This window comes from Camelina sativa, chromosome 16 (genome assembly GCF_030686135.1).
Source record: "Camelina sativa cultivar CO46 ecotype springtype chromosome 16, ASM3068613v1".
Taxonomy (NCBI): domain Eukaryota; kingdom Viridiplantae; phylum Streptophyta; class Magnoliopsida; order Brassicales; family Brassicaceae; genus Camelina; species Camelina sativa.
The window spans coordinates 31,200,673-31,227,857 of NC_141895.1; the positions used below are offsets into that span (position 1 = coordinate 31,200,673).

At 35.7% G+C, this 27,185-nt stretch overlaps 6 protein-coding genes across 8 annotated transcripts; 3 read left to right on the forward strand and 3 right to left on the reverse strand.

Annotated features, from left to right (window-relative positions):
• The first annotated feature begins 7,028 nt into the window (after positions 1–7,028).
• Positions 7,029–10,227, forward strand: LOC104753134 (transcription factor bHLH157). 2 transcript variants are annotated; one of them, XM_087490022.1, is made up of 8 exons: positions 7,029–7,670; positions 7,855–7,944; positions 8,087–8,150; positions 8,305–8,346; positions 8,441–8,500; positions 8,608–9,426; positions 9,532–9,633; positions 9,747–10,227. In XM_087490022.1, the coding sequence occupies exons 1-8, from the start codon at positions 7,573–7,575 to the stop codon at positions 10,080–10,082; spliced, it is 1,611 nt and encodes a 536-aa protein (XP_087346148.1). In that variant the 5' UTR covers positions 7,029–7,572; the 3' UTR covers positions 10,083–10,227. The 2 variants fall into 2 exon arrangements, with proteins under 2 accessions (XP_087346148.1, XP_087346149.1); XM_087490023.1 differs by lacking the exon at positions 9,532–9,633 and having other exon boundaries at positions 7,307–7,670.
• A 595-nt stretch (positions 10,228–10,822) lies between these two features.
• Positions 10,823–11,967, reverse strand: LOC104774296 (early nodulin-like protein 8). Its single transcript, XM_010498932.2, has 2 exons — positions 11,449–11,967; positions 10,823–11,351 (listed from the first exon to the last, which is right to left on the reverse strand). Exons 1-2 carry the CDS (start codon positions 11,630–11,632, stop codon positions 10,975–10,977), a joined length of 561 nt encoding a protein of 186 aa, XP_010497234.1. The 5' UTR covers positions 11,633–11,967; the 3' UTR covers positions 10,823–10,974.
• Positions 11,968–12,122: 155 nt separating this feature from the next.
• On the reverse strand, positions 12,123–15,161 carry LOC104754185 (uncharacterized). The gene is made up of 7 exons (XM_087490024.1): positions 14,845–15,161; positions 14,454–14,598; positions 13,895–14,334; positions 13,529–13,794; positions 13,224–13,439; positions 12,772–12,880; positions 12,123–12,414 (listed from the first exon to the last, which is right to left on the reverse strand). The coding sequence occupies exons 1-7, from the start codon at positions 14,993–14,995 to the stop codon at positions 12,353–12,355; spliced, it is 1,389 nt and encodes a 462-aa protein (XP_087346150.1). The 5' UTR covers positions 14,996–15,161; the 3' UTR covers positions 12,123–12,352.
• Positions 15,162–19,489: 4,328 nt separating this feature from the next.
• Positions 19,490–22,838, forward strand: LOC104753135 (methionine gamma-lyase). 2 transcript variants are annotated; one of them, XM_087490026.1, is made up of 5 exons: positions 19,490–20,108; positions 20,299–20,700; positions 20,815–21,981; positions 22,449–22,506; positions 22,659–22,838. In XM_087490026.1, the coding sequence occupies exons 1-3, from the start codon at positions 19,715–19,717 to the stop codon at positions 21,363–21,365; spliced, it is 1,347 nt and encodes a 448-aa protein (XP_087346152.1). In that variant the 5' UTR covers positions 19,490–19,714; the 3' UTR covers positions 21,366–21,981; positions 22,449–22,506; positions 22,659–22,838. The 2 variants fall into 2 exon arrangements, with proteins under 2 accessions (XP_087346152.1, XP_087346151.1); XM_087490025.1 differs by having other exon boundaries at positions 22,449–22,838.
• Positions 21,841–22,715, forward strand: LOC147926143 (dynamin-2B-like). The gene is made up of 5 exons (XM_087492879.1): positions 21,841–21,985; positions 22,067–22,107; positions 22,194–22,260; positions 22,343–22,506; positions 22,605–22,715. Exons 1-5 carry the CDS (start codon positions 21,841–21,843, stop codon positions 22,713–22,715), a joined length of 528 nt encoding a protein of 175 aa, XP_087349005.1.
• Positions 22,839–23,419: 581 nt separating the features above from the next.
• On the reverse strand, positions 23,420–26,281 carry LOC147926144 (putative lysophospholipase BODYGUARD 1). Its single transcript, XM_087490027.1, has 4 exons — positions 25,505–26,281; positions 24,447–24,778; positions 24,141–24,340; positions 23,420–23,857 (listed from the first exon to the last, which is right to left on the reverse strand). Exons 1-4 carry the CDS (start codon positions 26,064–26,066, stop codon positions 23,512–23,514), a joined length of 1,440 nt encoding a protein of 479 aa, XP_087346153.1. The 5' UTR covers positions 26,067–26,281; the 3' UTR covers positions 23,420–23,511.
• Between the last annotated feature and the right edge of the window lie 904 nt (positions 26,282–27,185).

A 27,185-nucleotide genomic window follows, 5' to 3' on the forward strand; every position in this document is an offset into this window, starting at 1 on the left:
TTTTATGATATTTTTTCCGTCTATCTCAAGAGATTCTTGTGTATTATTAACTCAAGTGTGTAAAAAACTGGTGCCATAGAGCTACCAAAACTCCGAGGTTTAGAGAGAAATGGGAAGGTCATTGCCCTCTTTCAGACATAATATGGTCTTGTCTTTTATGCTAACCCAAAACCCATTAACTTAATAAAGTAGTACTATTCCGCTATTAATCACATGTGTAGTGTGTCCTTATTATATAGTATTATGTTCTACTCGAGACCCTTTTTGTGAAGAATACGAAAAGAAAAAAGGACACTTTTGTAACCAAATCGTTTTGGTTCTTTGTTTTGTCATTTAGGACACACACACTTAGCCGAAGTGTAAGAAACCACGAAATAGTCAGTTTCCGAAGGCAATTTTAAATTAAAAATAAATTAATAAGAAAACAGTACAGAATAAATAAATAAAAAATCATAGAAAAATGGACCCAGCCCCAACATTCCCCTTGGACTTCGTACTATCATCATCATTCGTCCCACTACACAGACTCTCGCACAGGAGATCAAAACACATGTTAGTTATAATGTTAAAGTAGAAAATGTGAGTTGGGTTTTAGTTAAGAATCCAGCTTACAACCATTAATATTATATAAATGTCAATTAATACTACTAATACCAAATAAATCGGAGGTTGGAATGATTTAAGGTGGTGTAGAAACTAGAAAGAGTAGTTCATGTGGTTGAGTTCTGTACAAGAGAGAGAGATTACAAAAATCTAGTATTCTTTACTCTTTGAAATGGCAACCCCTATAGCCTCCTACATTTTAGTTGCTGCTGCAATTGACTCTCCAACAACACTTGTCATTTGATTCCTTATTTGCTGTTCACATTTATTATATTCATAATAGTCACAGACACTAATTAATCGACAAGTAACCAACTTCGTTCGACAAAGTTTGTAATTAAACAACACTAGTTAAGAAGGGCACTAAATGCTATTTGGAAGTCAGTTTTGGTCCATTCTTTGTTTACTCAATTCATTTTTATATTTGCATATTTATTTGGAAGGAAGAAAAACGGGTAACTGCGATTTTATTCTGCTGAGGTCACGTACGTAAAAGAAGAAGAAACAGATTGGACTGGTGCTCTTTTTACCTAAGAGAAAAGAGTCACATCACCAAACATGGCATACTCATCACTTCATCAGCAATGACCACACAATATCATCCTTCTTTCCTTTTTTGCTTTCACATCATAGCAACAGTAAGCAACAATCCAAAACTGACTAGTATCGAGTGTCGACTGTTTATTATGTTACTCTAGGTAAGAAAGAACCTTTGTAGGGGCTGGGTCATGATCTGTATTGGGCCTACTAAAGCCTATCATCGTCCTTAATCCCAGAAGGTAACTGTGGGCTTCTTCCCCGCCGCGCCGTGAGTGAGTGACAGTGTTGTTTTTACTTGTTTCAAAATTTAAAAAAGCCAACACAAAGAAGAGAGGAGGAATTCTGACAAGACATATGGGTGGGGGACTGTGTTTGCCTCCCTCTAGCCCGACACCTAAAGAAGGCTAAAAAGCTCCATCCTCTCAAAATCAACATGTCATCATCCAGCTGCCTACCCTATCATCTCCCTCCACGTGTCACCTGACTCATCAAAGAATCTTTCCTCCTCCTCTTCCTCGTCTCTCTCGTGAACACACAACACAGGTCCCGCGCTTTTTATGGGCACACAAAACGCTACTATATAATACTCCCTCTGCCTCAATGATTGATTTTTAAGGGATTTCACACAAATTAAGAAATAATGATTGTTAAGTTTAAAAATAATATTGTTTTCGTACTAAAAAATTATTATATATTTATAAACCAGTAACTATTCAGATTTTCAAAATTTTTTAATGATCACTTCTTGAAATTTATAAAAATTTAATACTAATTAACTAAAAATAGTAAAACATTAATTTATGAGACAGAGGGAATAGTAATAGTGTAATACTAGTAATACCCCTAGTAATACTAGAATGTATGTATTTTCTTCGTTCTTCTTCCACTATATTATCCCACTATTATTTGATTATAATGGCACTATTACATAAGAGTACCCTATAGATATATATATATATATATATATCTGGATCTCTATGTATTATCAAGCAATCCTAATAATTTTTTTTTATTTTTAAGACAAATTAATTAGTACTCCATAAAAAAAATGGTTTGAAGAGTACGAAGAAGAAGAATAACAAGAAGAAGAATAATTCCCTGACAAAACGGTGTCTTTTTGTCCAAAAAAGCAGTATAAATGATTGTATGTGTGGCAGTGCACCGTAACAGTATGACGTCTTCCAAACTCTCCCTCCACCTTTTTTCTTGGCTGCACCTTGGAGTTTACGTATTTGGATGATTGGTTTCATCCCCTTTTTTTTTAGTTGGTTGCAGTGTTTTAAACACTCATTTTGATATATAGAGATATTACTAGATGATTAATTTGCTAATCCTGCCTGCTGTCGACATATATAAGAATCCTTATTGCAAGTAGCATTGAAGTTTAAACTGTATCTACATCTCATTGGCTATTTTGATTTATCATATTTTCATTACAAGATCTTCAATATATTTGTTTATAAACTAAATAAAGGCGTACAAATAGCATACATAACTCTAGACTGGTCTTAATTTGTGAAAAATTTAATTCTTGGATGGATTTCATGTACTAGTTTCAAGTATAATATAATCTCTGTATCCCATATTATAAAATGGACTTCATGTTTCTTTCACATGTAAAAATAATTTAATTTAATATATACTATTATGAGTATTGTCTTTTAATTTATTATTAATTGATTTTTAGTTAGATAGTAAATGACGTACGTGTATATGTTAAACTAAAAAAGATTTATGTAATTTAAAATGTTAGCTTTTTTCATATAAACCATTTTTTAATGGAACAATTTATTTAGGGGTAAGAAGAGTGGGAGTTTTTGCCGTCAGGAAAACAGAGAAAAAAAAAATCAGTGAAGGCAATTGACTTTCTTTTGGTGAGTCAAAATCATTACCAATATATTATTGCGTGTCATATATCTATATGTTTGCGGTCTACATATTGAGAATAATCGTTGATAAAGCACAATGATACATCTTCGAGAGAATCCCATGCATAAATTTAAAGACAAATCAAAATTAAATTGATTCCATTTTTTTTGGATCGATCTATGTACTAACGATATCATCACTCCATTTTGCATTCATAATTTAACAACTCGTCCTGACTTTTTTTTTAATAACCATTCTTCATCGTCAGCTATTTGGTCAGATATTAGTGTTTAGTTATTGTCTAACTATTCTATCATTATTTAAATTCCATGCCTGTTAATTAAATTCGTTCTCAAAAACATTTTTCCATTTTTATTTGTCTTTAATTTAATAATTTTTTCATATTCCAAAACTTTTGATTAAGTAATGTATTTGTTTTCAACTTTTATCATGCCTCATGTGTCAAAAGTTTGGGTTAATTCATAATAATGTATGTAGTTAAATTTTACGATGATAACATGTCTACGTAGCTTGCTTTTTTGTTTGTTTTGGCCGCAAAAAAGAATCATCCATTTAGGCTTGAACCATGTCTACGATAGCTAAAAGTCGACAATATGTACTTATTACATGTGGATGGATGTGTCCATGATTTGTATAAATAATACATGTGGTAATGACAACGATCCACAAGCCTCGAGTATATATGGAGTTATATACGCAACTTATTTGATGACATTGCATACATATAAGATATTACATATATAAAGTTATATATATACGTGTATATCTATGTGTGTGTGTTTGTGTATGAAAAGAGAATGATGATAGTTGATGGTAGTGGGAAATAGCATGATGGTGTTACCATAAGAGTTTCTTAACAAATATCGAAATTGGTCCTTTCTTTGGGACAAAGCGTGCCTAGTTTTCACTTTCCCTTTTTTTTTTTTTGCATATTCCATTGCATCTCTATATATATATTATTGTCATTCTCGTTTTCGCACATGTTTGAATTACTGCACATATTAGATAGTGTGAAATGTGATATGTTATCTATAGCGATTGATGAGTCTTTGAGCATTAGATATTGAATACATAACTAAGGTTTGAGATCGACTGATCAAATAAAGACATATATATCGAGGCAAAATGCAAAGTTATTAGTTATAAATCTTAGAGGGGATTTTAGGAACAAATAAAGAAAAAAATGCATATAATGGTGGTTTGATTTAAACTAAAAGGTTGTTTTACTTTGAAGACAACAGTGTGTTTTCTTTTCGCAGTTTGAAAAATGACACAATAATTGAAATTGATGTTCCATCGATAAAATGTGATTTCCAATGGAACACAAAAGAACAAGAAAAAAAAGAGATGGTTAATCATTATATACAGATAATAACATAACTAATACATATATTATTTAGAAAACCTAAAATATTAGAATTAAGATAGATTACGAAGAAACGGACATTACATAAAGATGTGGACCCGCGAGGGGACATATTGTGAAAACCTACCTACTACTGATATATAGTACTATAATTTAGTTTTTAATACTGACTCCTAGTTATATACGTAAGCTAGGGTTAGCAAAAATTGGTCTCATATAAATAGATAGTAGATGAAAAAGAAACACGCAATCTAGAACTATAGAAGCAAAATATTGCATATGTTGCATATTTCTTTATTTGAAGAAAATCGAGAGTCAATATACACCAGATTTTAATTTGAATATTCATGTGCTATCAACGATCAAGTTTTTAGCGGTTCCATGACATGTAGTAATTAAGTTCGTAGTATCTTAATCATTTATAAAACAAATATTACGTACTGTTTTATGATAATTTGAACTTTTTGTGTTTGTTCAAAAAAAAGAAGAACTTTCCACAGTTCTTCAAATGATAAAAATATCGCCAAATAAATAATAGTATAATACTGCAACTATCATAGCTATAATTTTTTTTCATCAAATCTAACAAAGATTAAGTGTATATTAAAATTACTTTTAATAAAAACTTATTATCCAAAAAAATTCTGAATCTAACAATAAATTAGTACATATATATGTTGACCAATGGTAGATTGGTAAAGTTGCTCTTGAATATGTATTTTTTTTTTCAACGTACGTAAGAAAGAAAATATAGTCTCTAGTCTACAAATATAGAGAAAAGTTTCATAATTAAAATAGTTTTAATAACAAAAGAACAAGCCTACAATATCAACATAGAATCCCACTTTTAGATTTAGTTCAGCACTTTCGGACACCGTTGGAATAAAAACGGAGAGTTTTGAAAAAGGGAAATAAATCAATTAAAGAAAAAAGGATTAAGTGAAAATCTTGATGCCGTTGACTTTGTTCTCAACGGCCATGATTGAGCGTGTGATGAGTATAAGAGACCAAATTATTGCTATATATCCCTAATAACCCCAAAAAAGAAATTGATGAGTTTGAGTTTTTTATTTTAATTTGTAATTATATATAATCACTTTCCATTTCGAGATTTTTGGATATACCTGTAATTATATTAATTATCTACCACTATCACCAATTAACAAGCTAAAAAGTGTATATACTTAGTGTTGTACGTACGTGCTTATTGGCAGCTTAGGTCGAGAATTTGTTGATTAATAAAATAAAATAAAAATGTGATGTATGTGTGGCACTTAGGCATGTGTGGTGTGGAATGTTGCGAGTAACAAAAATGGATGTCAAATTTTGAAGAATGTTTTCTAACGTTTGCTATATACTGTATATATATATATATGTGTGTGTGTTTGATGTTCTGTAGATTCTATTTATATCGGTTATCCATGGTTCATGAAATTCGAAGGTTGATATCTTAATTATATATGTCGAGGTCAGAGTTTAATTTAGAGTATAATAATGTTTTACGACACCAATTATAAATTATCCGTTCAAACCTCGAAAGAAATGGGCAGTGACAAAATGCTGTATTATATTGAGGAGATAATTTAGTAGCAGCCATTAATACCTAAGGCGCAAGCATAGCCGTATTTATGTTGGTACCACAGAAGACCACAACTAAACATTTTTATGAAATATAGGTCTAATTTTATTACGATATATATATAGATATAGATATATCTCTTTGGCTTAACGACGACATTTTGTGTTACACTGTTTATATAATATACGCGAAGAAGTGGATTCAGAACTACTGGTTAAGTCAAGATTATCATACCAAGAATTCAAGATTTAGGTGACACATATTTAGGGGACCTCATTGGCCCCATAAACTAAGAGGCGGTCATACTTTTTTATAACTCTAATCATAATCACCCAAAAGCGTTGTGATATATGAATTTATTGATGTAATATTTACATTACCCCAATAAGTAGAGGTTTTAACTTTTAAAAGAGAGAAAAAAAAAAAAAATTTAAAATGAGAGATTGTAAAGATTGACCTGTCAATAATAGTTATTATAATATGTTAGTTTGTTGTTGATCATACTTAAGTTTTTCTGTTAAGAGAAACTGATCATACTTAAGTTCTCAATGGTAATTATCAATGGAGAACTAGTCTTTAACATACCTACGTACATTGACATGACGGCACCCGAGTAACAGCTACTTAACGCATTTCGTCACTTAAGTGATATATAATATCTCATAGGCTTGGGTCGACTCTAAATAAAGCCATATATGTTTTTTTCTTCAGTTCATATTTCATACTAGCTAGTACGAGATATACGTTTTAAAACATTATTAGGAAGTCGTTGTGAAGCCCAAGAAAATGAATAAATTTGTGACAATTTTTTTTTCTTCTTTTTCTTTTTGCCATAATATCCTACACCAGTTTCCATTATAATTGTCGAACTGAAGTTTTGTTCAAGTGATTGTGAATCAATCATTCTAGGATTGTAGAAATAAAAATAGAATCATAATTCATAAACTCGTATCGAGAATTTTAATGAAATCCATAGTAGTAAAAGTAGAATCAAAAGAAAATCTCCCTTTATGGAAATAACACCTCGAAGATCCTCTCTCGTCTCTCCTTTCCCTTATTAAATTTTCAAAAGACAACAAATAAAAATACTATACTCTAGCAATTAAAGCAATCTTTTCATTAAACCGGTAAAACCGGACAAAATTAAATACTATATTTTATTTGATTTTATTCATTTTCTTCCGACAGCAACAACAACAAAAAAAAAAAAAAAAAGGAAGGCTCTTTTACTTTTTTTAACAGACATTTTCATCAATATTAGTTTTTTCAAAAAGAGTCCAATAGCTTTATGTTATTTGTTTGCTTATATATATATAGACAGAGAGAGAGAGAGAGAGAGAGACAAAGGTCTTTAAGTCCTTTTTTTAATTGCTTGAACAAAAAGCAAAACACAAGCAATTTTCTCCTTTGTGTCTGTCTTTCTGTTTTTTTGCTTTCTTTCTTTCTTTGTTCTGTGCAGATAAGAAAAAGAAGGAAAACTCTAAACCGACATATATATCCTCTGTTTCCATTTTTTTCGTTTGGGGTCTTTTCGAGTTTCGCATAAAAAAAAGTACTTGACCCGTTTGCGCGTTGGATTGATTTGAACTAAAATATGGGTTCATCAGAGATTAAGCAGATATTGAAGTCTCTCTGTTTCAGCCATGGATGGTCTTATGCTGTTTTTTGGCGCTATGATCCCATCAATTCCATGTAATTAAAGACTAGTCTCCTTGAGGCTTTCTTCTTATGTTTTGCATTGTCTCTTTTAATTAGGGGCAAAGACTATTATTATTATATTTGCATCATTTCCTCTGCATTTTCTATTTCAATTTCTGTTGTCCATAAAATTATATGTAATCTAGTTAATTTCTTGAATTCCATGTGGATTTCTCAGGTTATTGAGTTTTGAAGAAGCATACAATGATGTACAATCAGTCGCACTCGTTGATGATATGATTCTCAAGGCTCATGTCTTAGGCCAAGGGTAAGCTTTTTAATACTTCAATCAAATACTCTAATATCTCTCTCTCTCTCTCTCTCTCTCTCTCTCTCTCTCTCTCTCTCTCTCTCTCTCTCTCTCTCTCTCTCTCTCTGTGTATGTATCTTATTTCTTTTGATGACTTCAGAATTGTGGGAGAAGTGGCTTTGACCGGAAACCATCAATGGCTGTTCTCAGACTCATTGTTTCAGGTCTGCGCCTCTCCTTCTTCCCTTAGTTTCCTTTGATGTTGTATTTTTCTCATATTAGTCATATGCATGCATGTGAGCTTTAATAATATATATATACATCTCGTGAAGAAGAATAAGGATTTGAGATTATTTGTGTGTTTTGATTGTTTTGCAGTGTGAGCATGAGTTTCAGAATCAGTTTCTCTCTGGCTGTAAGGTGATTATATGCAGTCTTCTTGTCTCCAAGTTAAAAGGATTCATATCCATTTGAACTCAGATTCTTATCTGCAGTGTCCATGTTTATTATACAGACTATCGCAATCATTCCAGTAGGATCTAGAGGCGTCGTTCAGTTTGGATCTGTTCAAAAGGTTTGCATATATGTATATATATACAAATAACGATGTGTTTTTGATATGTTGCTGTGTTTTAGTCATATGGACTAATTAAATGTACCTATCTATCTATCTATCTCTAGATTCTTGAGAGCCCAGAGATGTTGGAACAGACAACAAGAGCTATGCAAGAGAAACCAGATCAATCGGTGGATCTCGATACTCTGTTCGAGTCTTTGGTACCATTGGGAGACTGTGAGATTGTCCCAGCTGAATCTTTTCAAGGACTCAGCTTTGATGACATCTTCGCCGACGACAGTCCTCCTTCTATGCTCAGCCCCGAGAACGAGATGATCTCTTGTAAAACCTCTGAAGCAGCTTCAGCTTCTTCCGGCCACCACCAAGATGTTACTATTAGCAGTGGAGATGATTTTGGTTTCGACATTCTCAAGTCTTACACTCTTGACGATCTTTACGAGCTGCTCGCTGACTCACCTGAACAGAATTGCTCTTCAGGTGATCATCATCATCAGCAGCAGCAGCAGCAGGAGAATTCCTTGGTGATCCAAGGAAATGATGACGACAAGGATCTTTTCGACATTTTGGGGATGCATTCTCAGGAGCCTTTGCCCAAAGGACTCTTCTCTGAGCTCATAAGCAGCAGTCTTAGCAACAACACTTGTACTAGTTCTCTCACAGACTATTCTGCAGGTGTGAATCAGAGCAAAAGACGGAAACTTGAAACATCATCAGCGGCAGCGCATAGCTCAAGCTTTTTTCCGCAGGCTCAAGAAACTAGTATAACAGGGCGGAGTTTGTGGGTTGATGATGAGAGATCAAGCGTCGGAGGGAAGAAGAAAAGAGCAAAGGCAGGGGAAAGCAGGAGGCCGAGGCCTAAGGACCGTCAGATGATACAAGACCGTATCAAGGAGCTGCGAGGGATGATCCCTAATGGAGCAAAGGTAATTACTAATATATATAGTTGGCATTCCAAATTAGAGAGATTTGCAGCAAATCCATAATAATTCTCTAATAATATATATATATATATATATATGACTCAACAGTGTAGCATAGATACGTTGCTTGATCTGACCATAAAGCACATGGAGTTCATGCAAAGCCTTGCAAAGTACGCAGACAGACTCAAGCAACCATACGAGTCTAAGGTAAAAAAAAAAAAGTGAGGGAGAATCAGTAATTAATGAATCACACAAGTGGTCAAAAAAAAAAAAAAAAAGGTCTGTAATTTGTTTACTGATGATTATGATGATGATGACAGCTGATGGTGAAGGAGAAAGAGAGAACATGGGCGGTGGAAGTGGGAGATGATGAAGAAGAAGAAGAAGCAGTGGTATGTCCGATAATAGTGGAGGATCTGAACAGGCAAGGGGAAATGCAGATAGACATGATGGTATGCGAGGAGAGAGGGGAGTTTGTGGAGATAGGAGATGTGGTGAGAGGATTGGGATTGAAGATATTGAAAGGAGTGATGGAAAGAAGGCAAGGCCAAATATGGGCACACTTGATCGTACAGGCAAACAACCCACAAGTGACAAGGCTTCAAGTCTTCTACTCACTAGTTGAGCAGCTCTTTCAACACCAACACCAAACATGATTTCCTTCTTGTTGTTATACATCATAGTGTAAACTCTGTTGATATCATTAGTTATAGTAAATGTAGTTCCTTCCTTCCTTCCATTTTGTAGGAGAAGAACAAATATGTAGAAACATTACTTTTACAGTTTTACTCATCGAAGAAACAAGTTGGGCTCCTATCAAAAAAAAAAGAAACAAGTTGGGCTTTGAGAGTCCATCCATGTAATAGAAAGAAGGCCCATTTGAAAAGATGAAGTACGATATCGTTTAGGTGTGGATAACTCTGTTGAAAAAAAACTGACAGAATCAGAAAAGTAGAGATTCCCCGTTATCCTCGTAAGGGATAAAGGGGGAACAAGGAGAGTCGTATCGTATGTATATAATGAATTGATCGATTTTTTTAAGGGTTTTTTTGTTTTTTTTCTGTTATTTTTTGGTTTTGGCCACAAAATTGAATTGAAATTTTGGGAAGAAATTGAAATTGAAATTGAAGAAGCTAAAGCGTCGCTCACCATCTCTGCTTGGGGTTTGGGGGTTGGTTCCCCCTAATGAAAAGTCAAACAATGGTGGTGGATCAATGGAGGTGATCGGATGTGCATATTGCATCAGAAATCACAGATTGAACGGATGAAATGTCACTGATGTTAATTACATTAAAACTTCTGCTAATATAAGCCGATGGTGTGTGTGTGTGTGCGCATATAAGATTTGGATAGAAGAAATACAAACAAATTCGAATTGCCGAGATGAGATATAAAGTAGCCTGAAGCTGAAGGGTATGTTATATAAATAAATAATTAAGACATCATTCCTTAGTCTTGCCATAAAGACAAAAGGAAAAAAGAACCAATCATTTTTTTTTTTATGCTCTTTGGACAAAATAAAATAAAATATTCAAAAAATATTCATTTTCACATGATTGCACCGACGACAGCGCAAGCCAGCGAAGCAAAGACAATGGAGAAAGCCGAAATGAGCGATGAGGACGACGATTTCTGAGAGAGAGGAATGGACCCGAAGGCGTTTTGATAAGAGGGAGCGTCGGCAGACGACGACGGAGACAAGGCCTCTGCTTCGGCGGAGTAGGTCCCGACGGAGACGAGGAGCTTCTGGTACTTGGTACAGTGGCCTGGATGTGCACTTGTGAAGTATAAAGTTCCGTTTTGGGTGAGGTTGAAGAGAGAGTTGCCGTCGTTCATGTACAAGATTGGGTCTTTGGTGTTGCAGCTCTTAAAATTGGAGGACGTCACTTGAATCAGCGAGTCTTCGCTTGGTGGGTACAAGAACACTGCTTTTGTTTTGGTCGTTTCAGCCAACCAATGATATGATTAGAATTTGAGATTCGAAACTGTAAAAGAGTTAGAATATTTCGAAGAATGACTTACAGAGGGAGTCACCGATCTTGAAAGAGTGAGATTTGGGCCATTTGGAGTAGACTTTAGCATCAACTGGGATACCCCATGCGTCCAAGTCTCCAACTTTGTATAGAGTCGACGACACTTTACCAATCCCCTGTCCTAACAATATCGCCACCACCATTATCATGCTGCTCAAACTCATGACTCCCATCTCTCTCTCTCTCACTCTTCTTGATTGGTGTACTTCTTCGCCTCTCAGATCTCCTGAAAAGCTTTATATATATAAATTGGTGAAGCAAAGGATTCAGAAATGACGATTGTACCCCCTGAGGATGGGGCACATGGCCCGAAGTTGGCAATGTCGCATCGGGGAGGGGTCTCCAATCGAAATGCATTTGCAATAATAAAATGTCTGCTTGTGTAGTGTTTCACATGGCCACCACCACACCTGTCTTACATCACTTGCGGTTCCATAGAATCATTCGGGTCTTTGAGTGTATTAGTTTATGACTGACCTCTCGTAAGCATTTCTATTTCCTTTTTTAAGTAAGCACAGACGATCATTGCCCTAAATATTCAAAATGCAAAAAGATTATTAGGCTTCCATTAAAACACCAATACCGTTCTGCACTATTACTATGGTTTAGGGCCAGCCAATATCGATTGTTTTTCAAAGGCCCAAAAAGTTGAAAGATAGAAGATGAATAATGGCCAAAGCTCAAATACGCTGAAGTGCACAGGTCTTAAGAGTGTTTGCTACATCTGGTGAATGCACAAAATCCAAATATAACTAAACGAGTGGAAAGAGTTTATGACTTAAGGTGCGTATTAAGAGAAGTTGAAAAAATCATCAAGAGAAGACGAACGGGCGTTTCCTCTTTTTCTTTTTTTTTTTTTTAAAATGTCAAGAGAGATGTTGGTATTTTGGTTATTATGGGTTTAGAGGGTCAGCTTCTGCGGTCATCTCCTTTGCTGCTGACCACTCTAGTGATCCTGCAATGGCAATAAGCAATACACTAGAATCATTAGTCCTCAAGAATGATCAGATCAAAGGCGCTGTTAAATATGAACATAAAACGGTTCCAATATGGCAGGCATTATTAATGAATCTACAAGCATGCAGAAAGATCAAATGCAACGTTTATCGTTTGGATATTCATGCATGAATAGCATAGCTTTTGTTACATTTCATGAATGATGATGACCCACAGAGGTTCATCTCATGAGTTTGATGGCAATATATATTAATCCCAAGTCCACTAGTTACTTTCTACAACCCAATTAAGCGTGTGTACCACATGACTTTTTCTTCGTTTTAAAGCATTTCCTGAGTAATGTCAAAAGACTTACTTGACTTGTGGATCTCGGCTACATTCATCAACCTCCTCTGCAATATAGAGGCCACAAAAAGGAATACAGAGCACATTCCAAACATCACAGTCATTGGAAACGCGTCGACCTTAAGCACACAAAGATCAACAAACCTCGTTAGGTCCATAGCAAATCATCTTTTCCTATACAGGTTTACATCCAAACAAAGAATCCAGATAACAGATATTGAATAAATAACTTGTAGATTGTACACTAAGTATTTCTAATGGCTAGCCTTGAATAATGGATAATGAATGAATATGGGAGACCCTATATGCGAACAGAAATCTATATAAGTTGAGCCAAACATTTACCCAAAAGCTAAAGAAGTGTAAAAAATTGTCTTCAGAACATAAAGTTCCTTATTGGCAGTGATACTAACACCACTGTCTTGAAGATGACTGAATTTAAAAGAGAACTGGAAAACTCACATTGTACAATACAAGGCAGACAAAGATGTTGAGTGGGATGCGGAAAAAATTCATGATGGTGCTTCTGGCTTCCTCTGGAATGTATTGCGATCTCATCTTCATTATCGATGGCCAAAAGATCCCTACACACGCTTCGAATGTGCAGAAACCCATTAACTGAATGCATCCAGAGAAGGATATGTTTCCACCTTTTACACCGGAGGGTGCCACCAAGAACTGCTCCAATTTAAGATTTGAGAAGTTATTATATTGGTAATAGTCTTTAAATATGGATTAAGTAAATAGAAGACAGGGAGGGACCATACGCTTGTTACAACAGGAAGCATGAGAGCTGCAGAAGATATCACAAACACGATCTGCATATAGCTCTCTACTTTTGGAGACGAATGTGCCAACAAACGAGAGGCAATGGAGCTACCAAGCATTGAAGCCAGCATGAATGTAGCAAAAATGAAACCATGTGGAATGTCCTCTTCATTAGGGCTCAAAGCAGGAGTCCAGAGAAACACAAAGGTGTACATGGAGCCTTCGAAGAGAGACTGTATGGCACCAAGCAATGCGATCTTTTCATCTGATTTCAATAATAGAAGTGGTTAGTGGAATAAAGGTAGAAGCAAACCCCATGTAATGTTACGACTAAAAAACAAAGGCAAGAAGATAAGAGATGGGACCAGAAGCAATGGCAGAGGCGGCGTTCTTGAACTGGGTAAGAAGGTCTTTGTTTTCTGAAGGATCTCCGTAGTTTTCGGACCAAGAAGAGATAATAACGGCCATACCAATAGCAAGGAAGCAAGCAGCAGCATCGAAAGGAGCAACAGGACCGAGGGCGAGAGAGTCGACAAGGAAATTGCCAAAGAGACCAGCAATGATGGCGACTAAACCATTACCAAGGAAAATAGCCTTGGAGAAAGTGAGAGAAAGCCACTGCTGCTCGAAGCCTCTCTTGTTGTGCTCAGCGACAAGCCAGGATTCGAAGGCAGAAAAGAGGAGGGAAGTAGCGATACCACCAAGAACACGACCGACCATCAAAACTTTGTACTGAGGGGAATGTTTGGTGATACAACTGAGAATGTAGGTAATGCAGTAGGTGATAGAAGCTCTCTTGCGACCCCTAATTAGTAAGTTAAAAAAAAAAAAAAAAAAGAGTCATTGAATGAAGATCCAACAAAAAAAAAAACACAGTGTTAGTTAGTAATATAGAAGATGAGAGAATTGAATTGGAAGGCTGACTGTTTGTCGGCAAGAGATCCAACGATGGTGCCAAACAACATGGAAGATCCAAAACCAGCGATAAAGAGCTGACCGATCTCCCCCTTGCCGAAGCCATAAGTGCTGTAGAGGTAGTACACATAGGGACCCTGCAACCAGTCCCCAGCTAAGAGGGAGAACTTAAATCAATCAATTGTTGGATTTATTTAGGATTATCGAAGAGCCCTGCCTGGGCTTAACATTCACTGATTCCGGTCAAATCACACAAACCTGCCTATGGATCTATCTATCTAGTTCACCCGACCGACACTACTAAGCTGCTACTAGACAACAATTAATTAAATCGATCGCGCAGGAATATGGATCGAGAGAGAGAGAGAGATGTACACTCATCAGAAGAAGATGAACTCACCCATCATGAGAGAGTAGACGAGGAGATAGTTGTTCTTGAAGGAGTTGAAGGCGGGGGATGTGTTAATGCGGTCTTTGTTGGATTTGCTGAGCTCCAAGCCGGCGACGATCGCAGCGAGCCCACCGAACACCACGAAGTAGAAGATCTCCATTGATTCTTTTTCTTCACCGATACAGACGATCTCAGATCTCGCACGCTGATGGGATTTGTGATTTCTATATAGAGAGAGAGACTCTTTGTGTTGTCTTGTGTTGTGTTGAGTGATACTTATTTCATTTAAATCTTTTATATGTTTTAATGTTAATCTTAATGTGTGCCTCAATTATTATTATTATTATTTTAATCCATTTAATAACTTCTATTTTACATACACTACTAAAACCTTGATAAACTAATTAATCTATAGATTTTTTAAATGCATATTAATTAATATACAGTTTTACATAGATATTTTCTTTACTGTATAATTTTTTAAAAAAATAATCTTTCAAATGATGCTATATCAAGAAAATTAATTGAATTCACTTGTGACAATGATTTGCATAAATTTAACTATATGATTAAATCTCTACTATTTAGGTAATAATAATAATAATAATACATGTTTATAAAATCAAAATTTAGCATATTGGAAGTATGCTATTATACATTTGGAAGTATTACACATAAATCAATTGTACAACTTCACAAATTCGGCTAATATTCAATATTCATGTTTAATAAGAGATAATTCTCCGAAATAAAAATAAAATATGTGTATAATTCAATATTCATGTTTTGTTTTGTTTTGTTTTTTTTGTTTTTTTTATTCATGTTTTGTTTAAAGTATTTACCAAACATTTAATTTATCAAATAATAATATTACAATAATTTTTTCAGTGATGCATATGCTCTAACTATTAAATATGATCTCATAATCTTCTAGTTTTATGTTTAATTCCATTTGCAATTTGTTGTTCAAGATGAATATAAACACTAAATAGTTTATTTCTAATCTACATTTATTGAAAATATTTGGGAGCAAAAATTAAATATAAAAGGATATTTAATATGGTTTCCTTCGACTTCAGGATATTAGTGTTTAGATATATATTAAGCTTTTAGTATTACTCCTGTGTTAGAAATAAAAAAAAATATATATATTTCAAAAGTAGAGAGTGAGAAAGTAAAAAAAAAAAGGAAAAAAACGAAGAAAAATGAATATAGAATGCAATGCTTATCTAACTATCACGAGTTTGAATGTTCCTCGACAGTCACTCCACACATGTTTCATTTCTCCCATTTCTGTAATCTGTATCTAGAGTAGACACACCTTTAGTATTTTTAAGTATTTATTCACTTGTGCGTGTGTTGCATTAACCAACTCTCTCTTTTTTTTTACCAACCAAAAAACCAATTTTGTTATAGATATATTTTATGTAAATGCAGATTCTAGAATACCTCACAGACGTCCGAGTTGCTGACGTGGATGTGTGAGCTGACGTGGCAAGACGTGAGTGGATGTGATGATGTGTTAAGGAAATGATAAACTTGAGCAGCAAGCAGTTTCCTTATCCTTGGAGATATGAAGAATATTCTCTACAACAAATAAGGAAAAGATAAGGATGAGAGTAAACAATTTCCTTATCCCTTGATACTTGGAGATTTGCTTTCTCAAGTCGTGTATATATATTTTAGGAGTAGGCCACAAGCCAATTTGAGCACTCTAGAATATTGATACAGTTATAAACTTCGAAGCCAGAAAAATAAGGCTTAGAAGGTGTGTTCCCAATTCTCTGTGACGTTAATCAGGGAGGTGAATAAGTGCGCAAAGAATTGTTTTTCTTTCTCTTAGATCTACACTGGTGAGAGTTTAGATAGAAAAGAAAAAAGGTTAGTTTTCTTCTCTTATATATAAAAAGAGAGAGGGTTGGTTTTCTTCTCTTAGATCTACACATGGTGTTGTGTTAGATAGAAAAGAGAGAGTTTCAGATTCATTCTTAGTCGGGATCAATCTTATTGGGTAGAATAGGTTGAGTAAGGGCCGAGACAAAATTGTATTATTGTAAGAGATAAATTTTGTTAATAAGATTGAAGAGAAAAGCGTTGGCTTGGCGCGTTCCAAGTGTACATCATTGTGTTGTGTGTCTCTATACCCTTTCATTTTATTATATGGATGCCCTATTTATTAGTATAAACCCTAAAATCTAATATTATATTATATATATATATATATTGTATCCTATGTAACAAATAAATAACACAGAAAACTATTTTCCTAAAACATTTGTTTTTAACAATTTTTTTTTACTATTTTACCCCAAAACAAACATATATCTATATTAATATTTTTGAAGTACATTTTGTGTTATACCCTTTTAGTTTTGTTTATTTAAAAAATTATTTACAACATTAACCCCTAATTTTTTTTCAAAACTAACATTACTCCAGATTTTGTTTCCTAAATATTTTACATTTCATTTCAATTAAAAAAATAACAGCAATCAATATGTAAATAGAAACTATCATATATTTAACCATACATTATGTTGTGTTTTGAAGATATTCTATATTTGAATCCTTCATAAACAAAGAAAAAAACAATTTGATTCCCATTTTGTTTTTCAAAATCTGTGAGCTTTGATTCTTAACGTAAGAAAAACTTTGATTGACAAATTATTTAAATATTATAATTAACATATATAAACTTAATAAAAATTTTAATTATTACGAATATGTAAAATTAAAAAAAATCTAAAATACTATATAATGTGGTTATATAGTAGATGAGTTATAAAGAAAACATGTTGAAATTAATAAAATATTATTAAATTTGTGTTAACACGGATTAAATTCTCATTTAATTATTTATCAACACTACTAATATTAGAATATTTGACATAAAATTAAGTTGATTTAACTAAGATTTTATAAAATAATTAAATCATTAGGAAAAATATGAATTAATCACAGCGTATAATTACTGATTATGTATTTAAAACCCTTATTTTTTGTTATAATAATTAAAAACCAAAATAGAATCTCAAACACTAAACAAAACAAACTAAATATAACAAACAAATGGTCATGAAGTGTATTGCAGGTTAAAAAATAATATAAATATTTATCCGTACAACAACTAGAAAATTTAGTTATTCCTCTATTTACAAAACATTCAATATTTAACAAATAGATACAACAAAAAAATATAAATTATAATAGAAATTATATGCCCGCGTTATACCGCAGGTTAAAATCTAGTATATCTTTATTATTAAACACTCGACACTCATTTGTCAATTAATTACCTAGTTCTATATAATATCATTTTAAGTCATGTTTAAGATTCTTACCCATAAATTAAAAAAGTAACTTTTAATTAATTTACCTTTTTTTACATAAAACATGAATAAGTAAAATAAATTCAACTAATAAAAATATTGAACTTTTGTCATTAAAATTAGAAACATCACTTAAAAAAACAAAGAAAAAAAAAGAATCCCAAAACTATCACTTGAAAGCGATACACACGAAGTACTGTAATTAGTTTGAAAGTTCTGAAAGTAATTCATAATGATAAGGTTCCTTCATAATTTCCAATCTTGGCCATATTCAATAGATTAAGATGCCGTGTCAGTATGTCACTATCACGAAGGAGGTAACTAGGTAGGTAAGGATAGCAAACGTGATTTTTTAAAGTATCATAAAGATTCATACGTTCTGCCCATTCGGTTTTTTCGGTTTACAGTTTTTCTGGTTTTATAAAAATTGAGCCATATAGAAACCATATGTAATTCGGTTTGGTTACGGTTCGGTTTTATCAAAAATGAAACCATATAAAAACTATACATATAACGGTTTGGTTTGGTCCCAGATTTTAACGGTTATTCCATACTTTAAAAAATAGATAGTTGATACATAACTATAAGCATAAAAGTAATACCTAAACATAATTCAAAAAAATAGGATCCAAATATAGTTTTGTAAACCCAAATACTTAATTGAAATTTAAACTTTTAAAAAGTAAAGGCTATTAAAAAAGAAAACCAGAAAAAAAAAACCAAAAAAAAGCTTGGAAATCAATAACTATAAGCCCAATAAAAAAAATCTTGTTATTGTTATACAATATAAATTTATAAGTTGAATAAACTAATTGTACCTAATTATCTTAAATTTTTATAACAAAAAAATCATTCGGTTTTACGGTTTTTAACCAAACCAAACCTAAACCAAATGGTTAATTATAATAAAAACTAAACAGATTTTTAGACTTAACCATAACCAAACCAAACCATTTATTTCGGTTTGGTTCGGTTCGGTTTTTCGGAGTTCGGGTTTTTTACCCACCCCTAAATTACGTTCTTCAAACTTAACAACAACAAAAATTAACACCTAATAAATGACCCACATAAACAGAATACATAGTATATAATACTCTCGGCAGAAAAACAGAACACATAACATATACGCGGGATGTTAATCCTAAAGCAACGAGGACAAAAGATGTATTATTGCTTTTCATCCTTTGGCAAAAGAAGCGTACCTAGCCAAAGGAGTTTATTTTGACAAAAAAAATTGAAACTCAAAAGGATAAGAAAAAAAAAAAAAACTCAAAAGCATTACGTTCCAAACAGTTAGACAGGGAACACGTGAACGACTCCCACTTCTTTTGAATAAATAATTCAAAGACTCTACTATACTCTGTCAAATGTGTAAACAACAGCAATAACAAAAAAAAAAAAAAAAAGGGGTAAGTAACGTCTTAATTTAATTGATGTGATTGGATACATAATTAATAAAATTGGTGATTCCTCTATAAATTGAAGCCCATCCTCCCATCATTTCGTTAACACCTAGATTCTTGTTTCCAAACAAAAGCTATTTTTCTACTATGGCGGCGGCCCATTTCGTCGAGACAACAGAGCCCCAGCCCCTCGTATTTTCCGGAAAGAAACGAAACGATCGTGATGACGACGACGACGACGACGGAGACGCCATGGTTGCAAAGAAGTCAGCACTGGCGGTGTGTGAGGTCGACCCTGCGGCGGCCTTGGCTAGCATCCGACATGAGTTTGGGGAGCACGGGGGAGTGAACATGTCCATCGAAGCCTCTGCCACCTTCACAGTCATGGAACCGGATACTATGAGGCGGATGTTCGCCGGAGAACTGGGACCGGACAACGACTTCTTCGTCTACAGCCGACACTTTAACCCCACGGTGCTCAACCTTAGCCGCCAGATGGCTGCCCTCGAAGGCACCCAAGCCGCCTACTGTACCTCAAGCGGTAATTCGTAATTATATAAGTATATAGACTCTATGTTTTAAATAAAATTAAAAGAAAACCTAGACTTTGGTTGAGTGTGTTTGATACGGAATCGATCTTTGGTTGGACTTTCAACTTTTTTTTTTTTTGTTAGTTAAGAGTCCTTTTTTTTTTCTAAGTTTTAAAAATAATTGGGATGGAGTCCATTCAGGTATGTCGGCGATATCTTCAGTGATGCTGCAACTTTGCAGCAGCGGGGGACACGTGGTGGCATCTAACACTCTCTACGGAGGAACACACGCTTTGCTTACTCATTTCTTGCCACGGACCTGCAACATAGCCACCTCTTTCGTCGACATAACGGACCATGGCACGGTGGCAGACGCGATCGTCGAGGGTAGGACACAGGTTCTCTACTTTGAGTCCGTGGCAAACCCGACTCTGACTGTGGCGGACATACCTGAGCTGAGCCGTATGGCACACGAGAAGGGTGTGACGGTGGTGGTGGACAACACCTTTGCCCCCATGGTGCTCTCTCCGGCGAAGCTTGGAGCCGATGTGGTGGTTCACAGTATCTCCAAGTTCATCAGTGGCGGGGCCGACATCATCGCAGGTAACGTTATAAGATTTTGTCGCGACGTATGTAATGTTTGCAGTTTCTCCTTCACGTGAAGGAGCAAATAACCGTACACGTGTCCTTTTGTCGTGGCATTAAAAAAAAAAACAGGGGCCGTGTGTGGGAGCGAGAAGCTGGTGAAAGGGATGATGGATCTGCGTGGCGGATCTCTGATGCTGCTGGGTCCTACCATGAACGCCAAGGTGGCTTTCGAGCTCTCCGAGCGAATTCCTCATTTGTGCCTACGCATGAGGGAGCATAGCCGCAGAGCCCATGTGTACGCGGAGAGAATAAGGGAGTTGGGCATGAAAGTCATATATCCAGGGCTCGAGACCCACCCGCAGCACAAGCTAGCCAAAGGGATGGTGAACAAAGACTACGGATACGGAGGATTGCTGTCCATAGACATGGAAACTGAGGAGAAAGCCAACAAGCTCATGACATATCTCCAGAACGCTACTCAGTTCGGCTTCATGGCAGTCAGTTTGGGTTACTACGAGACCCTCATGTCCTGCTCCGGGAGCAGCACCAGCAGTGAGCTTGACCCCTCTCAGAAGGCTGCTGCAGGCATCTCTCCTGGCCTTATACGAATGTCGGTGGGGTATGTGGGTACTTTGGAGCAGAAGTGGTCACAATTCGAGAAAGCAATCCTCAGAATGTAAGAGCATGATTATCGAGGGTTGTAAGAGAGGTTTTAAGAGGAGTTTTAAGAAAAAGTAGGAGAAAAAATAAATCAGAAAGAAAAAAAAAAAGAAGAGCTCCTCTTATATAGCATACTCTGTTTTCATATAAGAGGCGCTTACGTGTCAGTGCATGATTGGATAAAAAGTTTTATTGAGAACAAAAAAATTTTGGCCCGATCGGTGTTCTTTCTCTTGCTCTCTCTTGCGAACCTCTCAAACCTATATGACCTGTCTTCGCCCTTTCTCTCCCCGACGAAGACACGAGCACACAAAAGAAAAAATCAAATCCTAGCTTAGCACCGTCGCCACCGAATTCGAAATTCCGGTAACCCAATCGCCGGAAAAATCCACCGCACCTGGCTACCGATATTGGTTCTCGTCGGATCTAGCTGCTTCCTTTCTTCGTCCAGATCTCGTACTCTATTCTACCTCTCGATTCGCTGTGGAAGTTACGATGGAGGCGATCGATGAGTTGTCTCAGCTTTCGGATTCGATGAGACAAGCGGCGTCGCTGCTCGCTAACGAAGATCCCGATGAGACCTCTTCTTCTAGACGGCCGGCTACTAATCTCAACGTCGTTGCCCTAGGGAATGTGGTGGGTTTCCTCTCGCTTTACCTGTTTCTTCCATGTGGTTGTATTTGGTGTTTGTGTGTTAGTTTTATGCTGTGATCGAGTGTAGATTTTGGTTGCCATATCGTGGATCTTGCGGATCTCGATGAGGTTTGTATGATTGTTCCCGTAACCTAGGAGTTTGGTAGGATGTGTTCTTCGTTCGTAGCTTGATTTGTTGTGTTGCTCTCTATAAGGGATTGTTTGGTTCTATGAGATTAAACCTGGGAGGTATTGCTTTAGAAGAGAAGGTTGATGTGTTTGGTATTTGAAACTATGAGAAATCTATTTTAGAAAGTGTATGTGAACTTCTTATTAGATCGTTGTTGTACTTGTCTGTTGGAAGACAGAAGAATAGATTGCTCTGTGCTTGTGATTGGAACTTGTAAGCCTTGGAAAAGAACACTTCTTATGCTTAGAATGAAGTTATTTCACTTTTCTTGGTGGATCAGGGAGCTGGAATTGATTGATTTGCCTGGACTGGACCAGCGAATTGTAGACGATTCTATGGTAAGATTAGGAACTCCTTGATACCTTCGTCATCCCCCCAGTCCATCTGTCAACTATGGAGATTTTCAACATTTTTTTTTCCAGCATTCTGGCTGTAGGGCAACATCGATTCATTATCATCTTGTAATTTGTTTCTTTCCTCTCTTTTCAAGATTGGTGAACATGCGCAGCACAACGATGCCGTATTACTGGTTGTTGTGTTGTGTTGATATCTGATTTACAAATCTTTAACAAAACAGATGATGAACCTCTGTTTTCAAAGTTTTCAGAAACAGAAAATATAATTCTATTTTTGTATGTTTGAAAATTAATTAAAATGCAATATTTTTTAATTTTATAAAATCTTAAATGTTTACACATTTATTCCACTTCTATTCTATTTAAAATTTTAAAATTTAAAAAAACAATATTTTCAAAAATAAGAGACCTAAAATAAGAATCTACCAATAAAAGAGAAAAATTTATCTAAGAGATCATGGGTTCTTATATTCCAAACAGTACACAATTAATTCATAAAAAAATTAAGAACTCCTCTTATATGAACCCCCCAATAAACTTGCTCTAATGTCTTTTATAAATGGTTTTTTTCCCCAAAAGAAAAAAAAAATACCAACAATTCATCATCTGTGTTATGTGATGTTGTGGTCAATGTTTCCGTCTATAATTTGTTGTATCACAATGTTTTATGCCTCGGACATCTATTTAGTTAAAGCATATTTGTGTGCGTGTTTTGCTTTGAAAATTTACCTCTATATGTGGACGCACATTGCAACCCACTTTACAATCCTTGGACCTTGGCCTCAAAACTGTCTACTCTGTTTTTCTCTTCATTATCAAAATCATGATGAAATGGCTACCACAAAAGAAACATCTTTTTTTCTTCATAGGAGTCACCGAGAAATGCAAATGTAAATGGGTGTAATAAAATGATGATTTGAATAATAGTGGTCGGGGTTTGGCTTTATACGCTAGCTTATATATATATATACTTAAATAAAGAAGGGGTTAATTTATTGAATGATGTTGAGGAGTAGTGGATCTGCGCCAAATAAGCTCAAGCTCACGAGCGAACTCCTTCTGCCTCCCAACAACAATGGTGATGTGGTCTTTGTCGGGGACGACGTGGATCCTGGCACGTGGCACTTTTCTCTTGACGCCGTAGCTGCACTCTACGGGGATCAGCTCGTCCCTACCACCGTGGAAGACGGTGACGTCGCAGTCCACGTTGTCACGGATATGGTCCAGATAAGCCTCTACTTTGCTCCCAGACCCGAAGATGATGTTGTGTAGTGTGTGCCACGACGCGTTATGTGTGTGACACAAAAACCCTTCTATCAAGTACGTTCGCATCCTGCGTGGATATATCATCCCAATTAATTATTCATTTTTTTTTCATTGCATCTACTAGTGTATATTAGCGGTGAAAGTAGATTAATTATGCGCAGTTAATTTATGTACACAAAATTTGCGTTCGTACGTATATTTATATACCATTATGTCCACATTAATTTCCTCACATCACAATCTCTCAGGATGAGGAAGAAATTCAAAGGTGTCCGTGTCTGCCTACATTAATTGCTCTTAGTCTATTAACTGATGAATTTTTGTTGTAACTCAAGTAGATAAATGAGTACCTGTTTCCGGTGAGTAGCCTGGTGAGAAATTCTAACAAGTGGTGGTTCTTGCAAAGGACTAGACTGACGGTGCGGCTAATGTGCTCGTACCAGCTGGCCACTGAGGCTCCAAAGGCCATCGGAGGCCACACTTCCTTGGGCGCCACTCTTCTCATCACATATTGCGTCCCTTGCACTCCCTTTGGTACCGAATAATATGGCTGCCCTCCCCATCAGTTCACATATATCAATCAATTACCATACTAACCAGGAAGCATTTGATTAATCAACTAATTAAAAGGAATTAATGTATTATATATGACTCACAGGAGCCAATAGAGTAAGCGACTTGATGGCTCCTGGGTGTTTAACCGCGAGCGCAAGAGCCAGAATGCAGCCTAGGGAATGAGCCACTACGTGAAATGTCTTGAGTTTGAACTGAGAGATCACCGATCGCTCTATCATCTCTAAATGCTCTTTCAATGTATACAATGAATCGTTGGGCTTTGGACTTTTCCCGTAACCCAACAGATCCACAGCGAGCAGCCTGTAACAAGATTTGGCTGAGTCTGAGAAGTTTGGGAACAGAGTCTCTGTCCAAAACGTTGATGATGATAAGAACCCATGTATGAACACTACGTTCTCTTGTGCCTTGTTGTCTGCACATTCACAGTGTAATATTTTTTTACTTATGGCTTTTAACCTAACAAAGATATGTATTTGGAAACTTAGCATATTAAAACCTAACAAAAAGATGTATGTGGAAACTTAGCATATTACGAGGAAATCACGCACAGATATAATTTAAATAATTTATGATGTAATTTGAAGTAGGCGCATACAAACTACTCAAGACATTCGTCAACCATTATTCTCTGAGTGCGTCCACTCCACATTAGATCTGCAGTATCTCACAACACTAGGTGAGAAACATCCCAGCCTTTTTTTTTTTTTGTTTTTTGTCACCATCGGATCTCTATCTTTGATCTTTGAAGGCATTTCTTTAGAGTATAAGTTTAATCCTGATTAAACGCGAGTCGTCCATTTAAATTGTAATGGAGGATTTTGATTGTACTAATAATGCAAAGCCCCACTAGAACCCATGCCGCCAATAATTAATGATTATGCTCTAATTAATTTGATTCTTAAGCTACCAGTCTTTTGTAACCAAGAATAACCAAAAAAAATGTCTTTCTCATGAGAATTTATTATTGCACTCTTAGATGAGAATGCATGCTGCACGAGACACTAGACCACTGAGAGTGGAGTCACAAGGGAAAAGGTTTTCACATATCTAACAGACCAACGAATTAGGAGGGGAATGAGATTGACCACACAATCTATGTTATATAAAAATGTAAAATGTAGAGAGAATTTATATGTACCTTTGGGCTGTTGGACATTGACAAAAAGAGAATGGTTGGAAGAGGAAAGCCAAGAAGTGCAGAAAGTGCAATGGCAATCAGACCATCTTGGTGTTCTTTGCAACTTCTCGACCACCGTGGAATTCACTGTCAGTATTGTCTTTTTAGTTGATGGTAATCTCTTCTTGGACTCATCATAACATTTCACAGCATCTTTCTTGAAGCACTTCACCAGCTTAGTGAACTTGGTGAGGAGTGAAGGGCGTGAGTAGAGTGTGTCGGAGATCTCATCCAGATGGATCTTTGTCCTTGTCAGTGAGACCACCTTTGAGTAATCTCCTGATCTTTCTGACACTATCATCTTCCCGCCTCTGCTTCCCCCAGCCGCGGTTGGCTTGGCCTCAGGGGGCGGACAGCAGTAGCAGGGTTTCCACTCTGACTCGAAGAAGAAGTCAAGCGTCTTGTAGGTAAAGCAAAGCAAGAAATCTACAATGTCGAGGACGAAGAAGACGATGAAGCCCACGGTGCGGTTGAGCCACCGTGAGAATCCCATGCTGTGGAGTTTGAGTCTTGTGGAAGGCATGTATGTATGTATGTATGGTGGTGATGTTGCAAAGACAAAGTGCGTGAGAGAGAGAGAGAGAAAGTATTACTAGTATAATAATTAACTTAATGAAGAGAGAGGAGGAAAGGAGAACAGATGGCAGATACATGAATTTATTGATCGCATTTAACATACATTGTTGGCTAAAATGATGAAATTGGGTGGCCGTTGAATTTTTGCAGCCCCTACTCAACACTCGACCACGCATATCCAGCACATACCTTAATACTATCTTTTTAATTTCAAAACATCAATACTTAGGAACATGTGATGTCGATTGGTCCGGTGATGATCCAGAACGCTACTATTGTAGCCTACTTACACACAAAGTCAATCAAGTCACCATGCATGTAGGACGACACCTTTACGTTTTATGTTATATATATTTGATTTCGAAACTTGTAATTCATGTTTTGATGTACATTTCCAACTTGTAAAAAATAGTTGCTGAGAGGTAAAAATGTTTTATGTGAAAACTCCGGTGTACATCTCGCTACTATTGAAGCCTATTGGGGTCTAAACCTAAAAAGAGGGCAGCTAAATCTATATGATTATATATCGGATTGTTATGAAACTGAAACTAATACATCAAATAATTGAAGTAATGTTAGGGAGATGTAAACAGTAAATGTTGATAGGCAAAAAGAAGATTGGACAGGTGATATGATGGCATGTGGCCACTCAGACTCATAGCCATCACTCTAAATGCCCAACAGCCCATCTAAACAGCTTAGTTGACCTGTTTTTAGAGACAATTTCTATAATAATGTATACACATTTTCGAAAAACCAAGTTAAAGAGTTAGACTATAAAATATTGATAATATTCATGATGCGAAGGACGTGTGCGTGGTCTTAAGCAACAGCTAATCGCATGCATGTCCTTACCCAATATAAAGTTATACCGCTCCCTATAATTTGCTGGGGCAAAAATACTAATGAAGTAGAAAATTCGAGTGCGTGCATGAGAAAAGAGTGATATATAGTAGTTCGGTAAGGAACGCGAAGCCTTGTGCTATATATGTTTAAGAGGTTGTCAAAAGTCTTTTGTCACACAATTTTAAAACAGCCTAAAAGCCTTAACAAGAAAAGAAAAAAA